Source organism: Syzygium oleosum, unplaced genomic scaffold (genome assembly GCF_021117445.2).
Source record: "Syzygium oleosum isolate NSW1041296 unplaced genomic scaffold, Sole_v2.1 Sole_v2.34, whole genome shotgun sequence".
NCBI classification, from domain to species: domain Eukaryota; kingdom Viridiplantae; phylum Streptophyta; class Magnoliopsida; order Myrtales; family Myrtaceae; genus Syzygium; species Syzygium oleosum.
In genome coordinates this window covers 720,792-727,980 of record NW_026607518.1, presented here as the reverse complement: position 1 = coordinate 727,980, position 7,189 = coordinate 720,792, and the positions used below count along the sequence as shown (strand labels likewise).

Sequence of the window (7,189 nt, the reverse complement as noted above, 5' to 3'; positions counted from 1 at the left end):
TTCCGTTATAGTTTCCATTAGCATGTGCAATGCACATGACTTTTAAGGGGTAAATCTGTATTTTACCTCATTTTTTTGAAGGAAAGCTCTCTTTTACCCTTGATTTCTTTAATGAAAAACCTTTGATTTCTTTAATAATAATAAAAAAGAGAGAACATAAAGTAAATGGATAAAAATAAATAAACTAAAATATTCATAACATGAAAATAAGATATTTTATAGACAAAAAACTCAATTAAGTAAAAAGGAGAAAGCTTCAATAACAATAAGTTCAAACAACAAAATTTGGATACTCATTATGCAATTTTAAATGGTTAATTAATGGAAAAATGAGAAGATAATTAAAGAAATCAACTTGATTTTCATTAATCATTTCCTTTTATGAGTCGAGAACAGCATTTCCTTTTATAAGTTTCTAAAATTTTGGTTATAAATCATTATTGACATTCATGAACCTTTTTTATGTACATAATTAGTAACAAATTTTAGTCATTTGGCATTTTTATTATTGATGCATTTTCGCTTTTTTTTTTAGTTTATGTTTATTCTTTTTGCTAAACATATCTTACTTAGTTTTATTAAAGCAGCTATATTTATCAAATTTTAACACTAAAATGATTATTGGTATATATTTTTTCTATTATTAGTATTTGTGTTAATACCACAAAAAACCTCAAGCCGGTACAACCATGATAAATTTGTCCTAAACTAATTTTTTGACCACACCAAAATCCCGAATTGATATACTTGTAACAAATTTACCCTCCGTTAGTTTCCATTAAATTTTACCGAAAAATTGCTAAGTTGGATGATAAGTGGCTATTGACGAATGTACAAATTTTGGGTTTTACTCTCCGTTTGTCGCAGTTGTTCTAGTTTATGATTTTTGTGATATTAATTCAATTTAACGGAAACTAACGGAAGATAAATTTGTCACAAATGCACCAGTTTGGGATTTTTGGTGGTCAAAAAATTAGTTTTGGATAAATTTATCACATGTATACTAGCTTAAGGTTTTTTGTGATAAAAAAATTAGTTTGGGGTAAATTTGTCACAGTTGTACCAGTTTGGGAATTTTTGTAGTATTAACCCTTAGTATTTTAGTCAATCTAGCTTTCTTCCATTTTCTCTATTAATTTTCATTTTTTACAAAATTGAGACGAAGAAAGAGATTTCCTAGAAAACAGTTGAGATAAAAGTACACGTTTTTAGCCCTAAAAAATCATGTGCATTGCACAAGTTAGGGAAAAAAAGTAACGGAGGGTTAAAGGCCGTAACAAAAATAAAGTTCAATATGGGCATCATATATCATTTAGAAGTTCGAGGCAAACGTGTATTATTCCCAAAGTTCATGTGTGTTTTTGTATAGTTTTTTGTGAATATATTTTTTTGTTTTTTAAGGTTTTCTACTTACATTTTATTGATTCGAGAAATTTAACATGGTAAGAGAGCTTCTTCCTCGATCGTCAGTATCCCATCACCCAAACGTAATGCAACTTTCGACCCAAAAAAAAAAAAAACGTAATGCAACTGGACTTGTAACTACGCAACCACCTCGCTTTCCCACTTCGGTCAATGCTATAACAGGTAAAATAACATTAGGCTCTTTACTTAAATTCTTTTGTTAAATTTTCTTCCTTTTCTTATATTTTACTTATTTTGCTTGGGTCAACTTTGGATCAACACTCTCAAAATAATGACATATTCTTCAGAGAAAATAAGAACATATTCAGATAGTGTGTTGACTCTTGATGTTCCAAGTCTGGAGCACGAGGAGGGATTTTGACTCATCTTCTCCTAAAACCCGTTTAAACGTTCAATTGGGCTGCCGATATGTCACTCACCAAATAAGATTAGTTTAAGATGTAAATATATCATCCTAAATTTAGAATATGTCGATCCTAAATTCGATACCCTCAAGCTTTCAAAAATGTTCGATTTTAGTCATTTTTCTTCTTTTATTTATATTAATAGGTCTCTAACCTTGTATAAGTCAGTGCAATTGTAGAAAGACCTTTAAACCATTATATTCTCTGATTATATAATTGAGAAAAGTGCACAAGTACACTCCCCAAACTATCTCTAGTGTCAGACCAAAAAAAAAAACTATCTCTAGTGATTGAGTTTGAGAGCAATTGATCAAGTTTGAAAAATAATATAGTTGTATAATTGCATATGTTCCATTTCATACTGAATGCATAGGATATCATTTAGAGATCTTCTCAGAGAAATTTTCTACCACATGGACCAAATCAAAACGTGCCTGATTAAATAGGTCAAAGGGGTAATGATGGGTACGGCTAATTGCTGAAAGGCTACCTTTTGTTGAATTCGTTGCTTAACTTTATTTTCTTTGTTGCGACCCACGAGACTATACTTTTCATTCAGTTTTTATTGACTTAATCATTGTCAAATGATTTGTCTGCGACCGACACAAGTATGAGTAGTAGGGCACAGTACTTGGCAGCCTCTAACTTATGAACTTTTTCTTTGTGTGTTCCTACTTCTTTTTTTAGTCATACAACAGACAGAATCATTTGCTATGCAAATTGGGATTGAGATCATCTAAATTTAGAAGACAATTGTATGTGCATGTACAATTATCGTTAAGGTGTTGACCCATTACTTACTATGTACGTTGGACGGTGTAGATCTATTTTTCTTTTTCTTTCTTTTTTCACTCTCCCCTCCTTTTCGCCTTTTTCCCTCTTCCTTTGCTTTGCTTCTCTACCCGAGCACGACCACCCATGACACTTGCAGCAATAACAGTAGTAGTTCATACTATCGTCGTCTCTGCTCAAGCCGCGATCCATGTTCCCGAGCCCTCTCTTTCTTTCTCTCTCTCTCTATCGGGATCAAGGCTTGCAACATTAGATCTAATGTGGTGAGAGCAAATTCTACGTTGTTGGAATCGATTGACCCTAGATTTAGGGTCGAGTAAGGTTGGGTCGCCATTCGAGGTGGTTGCAAGGTGGTGACCCCTGCAGTCTTCTATGTCTGCATTGAGAGAGAGAGAATGACAAGATGGTAATTCAACGACAACTAATGAGGAAGTACCTTATCTATGTAGTAAGAGTACCATCTACGAAGAACTCCACTGATTTCATGGACTAGGTAAGAAACCAATCAAAATGTGAAAGTCGTACAAAATATGTGATTGTTTTCATTTAGTAGTATGGCCATCGAACCAATACCGAGTATATAATCCACAAACAAAGAGTCTGATTTGGTATAATGGTGATGTGTTGTAATTGTAGCTATGTCGCATCGTTGTTGTTCTGAGTATTGTAATTTGTATATTTAGTAGTACATGTTTTAAAGTTGTTATATCTCAAAACTGGCTGAGGCATCTTTCCAAAAGTTTTTTTTTTGGTCGCAAATCTTTCCAAAAGTTATTTAGTAGTACATGTTTTAAAGTTGTTATACCTTAAAATTGGCTGAGGCAGATTTTCAAAAGTTATTTAAGATTAATGCAAAAGTGAGAAATTTGTCAAACACTAAAGGCTGCGTTTGGTCGTCCGGATTTCTAAACAGGATAGGATAAGAAATCCTAGGATTTCTTTATATCCTATCTACTGTTTGGTGGACTACGGATTTAAAGTCGGATAGGATAAATTTTTTTTTTTTTTTTGCTATTCACGGGTCCGGAGGAGTCGGTGAAGGAAAAAAAGCCGAGAAATTTTTTTGGTGAAAGCGCACAAGGTGTGGGGATGAGATGACGGCGAGTGGAGCATAGGGTTTCTGGAAAAATAGACATTAGAAATCCTATCCAGGTCTATCCCACCCCCCCTCGGATTTTTTTATCCGAGCTATATCCGGTCTATATCCGACCTTATCCTATCCTGGACCACCACCAAACACAGGATAGGATAAAACATATCCTATCCTGACTTTTATCCGGTCGACTAAACGCAGCCTAAGATGTAAATTTCTTTTCCCGGCTGTAATTGCTATGAGAAAGCTGTACAAAAATACTCAAAAGGTGCGCCCCACATCCCTCCCCTCCCCCCTCTCTTAGCTCTCCTGTTGTTAGTTCAATGTCGAGCATATTTAGGGTAAATCAGTCCCCTTGTAAGCCCATACAACAAATCATTAGATTGTTTCACCACATTCATACTCTCCCTCTCCCTCTCTTTCTCTCACACAAAAGTTGTTAGTTCAAGCATATTCAAGTTCGATCAGACCCACAGCAAGCCCGAACAACAAATTATCATTAGATTGTTTCACCACATTCGTACGTGTACATTATAAAAAAAACTTGTCACAATGTGTAATTGAGTTCTAAAATTAGATGGAATTAACAGAGCGACTATATTGCCCCTAATTTGATAAGTTTTAAGATTGATTGCATTATTAAAAAGATTTTGAACTCGATTGCACTTTCGCAATAATTTTTTAGAATTCTTGGTGCCCTTATCCCTTTTAAATTTTAGAGGCGGGCAATATGGATCTATTTGACGGAATGTTTGTATAGTTCGTCCACATCGGGGTACTCGTCGAACATGGTAGAGTACTCTACATGTACCCTTGCTGTACCCCTGTATTTCTTGGAGAGACATGCTCAAAAACCAGAAATGAACGACTCGAGTTGACTCTTAACAGTGAAAACACATTAACTCGCCGTCTCGGACCAACCCAATCTATTGAAAAAAAAGTCTATTTGGCCATTTTCCACTACCACCTTGCACTAGAAACCTTAAAAAAGAAGAAAACAATCCACGAAGTTACTCCTATAAAAAGCCCATCAGACATTCATCAAATGCACCAACCAGTTCCCCAACATCTGAAGATTTATACTTATCCAGTTCCTTAATTATCCTCCAAATCAGGAAACTAATGGCCATGAAATTTGGACGAGCAATGATGCTTGTCGTGATATCTTCAGCGATAATGGGAGCTTCGGTGGCCTATCCCGGGTGGAACAACAACAATGGCTACGCTTGGCCTCCGAAGCCAGACCACGGTCCTGCCGAGGTCCCTCCGAAGAAGGTCGTCGTCGGAGGGTCAGAGAATTGGCATTTTGGGTTCGATTACAGCGCCTGGGCTCACAAGAACGGCCCCTTTTACGTCAACGACACTCTCGGTAAGTCGCCACTATAGCTCATTCATATCTGGATTCAGGATCTATTGTGTCCCATTTTTGAGATTGATCGATGATCTTCATGGTATCAGAATCGATACGAATTCATCCTCACACAACTTTATTGTCTAGACATTCCCTCATGATGAGACTCGTATATAAATGCAATCTTCTGCATATGAAGTTGAAGTAGAGTGCTAATGTTATTCGAAGATAATTACTTAGTTCAAAAAATGCTTTTATAATTAAGAAGCAGAATCACCTTATTAAACCTCCCCCAAACAAATAATGAGTAGTCTAAGCAGCATTATGGGTTTTGTAGAAAAGTGGTCCATGGCACTATTTAAGTGATCAGATGAGGCAGGAAATATTGCAACTGGCTACACTAGTGTATGCAGGATCAATACTTTGAAAAGTGAATGCTTCTTCGTTAAGTATGCTTAACAAGTGTCTCCGGATCATTTGTTGTGAATATATTATTCCAAACAACGTTCCTTCTGGTACTTGCAGTGTTCAAGTACGACCCACCGAGCGACAATAACACGCATCCGCACAGCGTATACGTGTTCCAGAATTTCTGGAGCTACATGAGGTGTGACCTCCGGAGGGCGACCATGGTGGCCAACGTGTCGGACGGGGCTGGAGACGGCTTCGAGTTCACCTTGAGCCAGAAGTGGAAGTTTTACTTCTTTGCATGCGGCAAGAGCGGCGGCCTCCACTGCTCCACCGGGAAGATGCGGTTCTCCGTTGTGCCGCTTCCTCGCCCCTGGAAGTGGCAAGGCTGATTCGCCCCAATAGGCTAAGGAAGAGGCAGTGCCAATGCTTATTATGTTTCCATTTGGTTTTTTTTTTCCTTTTCGTTTTTTTAAATTTCCTTTTCAATTAGGTTCATGGTATGAGTTATCTGTCTCTGCTGAAGTTTGTATTGGTTGTTCTTGTTCTGGCAAACAATAAGTTATTTTGGGTTTGGAATAATTTTGTGACTCGTTATACGAAATAAAGAAATGTGTTTCCCTTTCATAGAGAAACCATTATTGATTTTAACTTTCACGTTACCAATTTTCATTTGTTTGGCCAATCACCAGTATACTTGAAGACCTCAATTCTTACACTTTAGCTCCATTTATTTCGCAAAAAATGAATTATAGAAAATATTTTTCTAAAAGTAATCGCTTGTGTCGCTTATAAAAATCAATGAACGAAAAATGCTTTTATCGTCAACTAAAATGTTTAGATATAAATTGTTGTCGGTGATGAAAATATTATTCATTAACTACTTATTTCAAGCAATATAAACAATTATTTTTACCTAAACATTCATTTTCCGCAAGACAAATGGAGCCTTTATCTTGAATTTGGATTCACTCGGTCGACTACAAAGTACAATGCACTTAGGCAAAAGAATATTTTATCGTGAAGGAGTATGCCACAAAATTTACTTTTTAGTAATAGGCAGCACATATATATAGTAATCATTAGTTGTTATCACAATACGAAAAATATATACCGAAAATATTTTCTTTCAACCATTTTTCTATAAACTGAGGTAGCCTGGATTAAATGAGTTATAGCCTTTCTTGGCTCCATTTGCTTCACAGAAAATAACTGATTTTAAAAACATTTTACTAAAATTGATTGCTTATATCGCCTGAAATATTAGTTAATAGAAAATGTTTTCATTATCTTCCAAACATTTTGCGGATGATGAAAATATTTTTCGTTTACTAATTATTTAATTTGATACAAGTAATTATTTTTAAGAAAATATTTTTCAAATCATTCATTTTCCGCAAAATAAATGCACCATTAGTTTTTAGTAGCCTTTTCATGGTTTGAAGTGTTGGATTTTCATATGCTACCACATTTTGAAACGGGTCTTGTTAACAAGTGCCCTAAAACACTTATTAACCATACATGTTTTCATTTCATTGCATTGATTGTGCATGACACGAGATAGATAGTATTTTGAAAATGACAAATTTTCGTTATTTTGGTATATGCACCTGTTAACAAAAACCTTTTAAAATAATCAACGTTACAAATTTCAATACACATGAAACGTTTAATTAACTTTCGCCATCAAGATTGAATAGGAGCTTCATATAGTTA

At 35.2% G+C, this 7,189-nt stretch overlaps 1 protein-coding gene across 1 annotated transcript; it reads left to right on the top strand.

Annotated features, from left to right (window-relative positions):
• Nucleotides 1-4,836: 4,836 nt before the first annotated feature.
• Nucleotides 4,837-5,865, top strand: LOC115685732 (uncharacterized). The gene is made up of 2 exons (XM_030610823.2): nt 4,837-5,083; nt 5,591-5,865. Exons 1-2 carry the CDS (start codon nt 4,837-4,839, stop codon nt 5,863-5,865), a joined length of 522 nt encoding a protein of 173 aa, XP_030466683.2.
• The last annotated feature ends 1,324 nt before the right edge of the window (nt 5,866-7,189 follow it).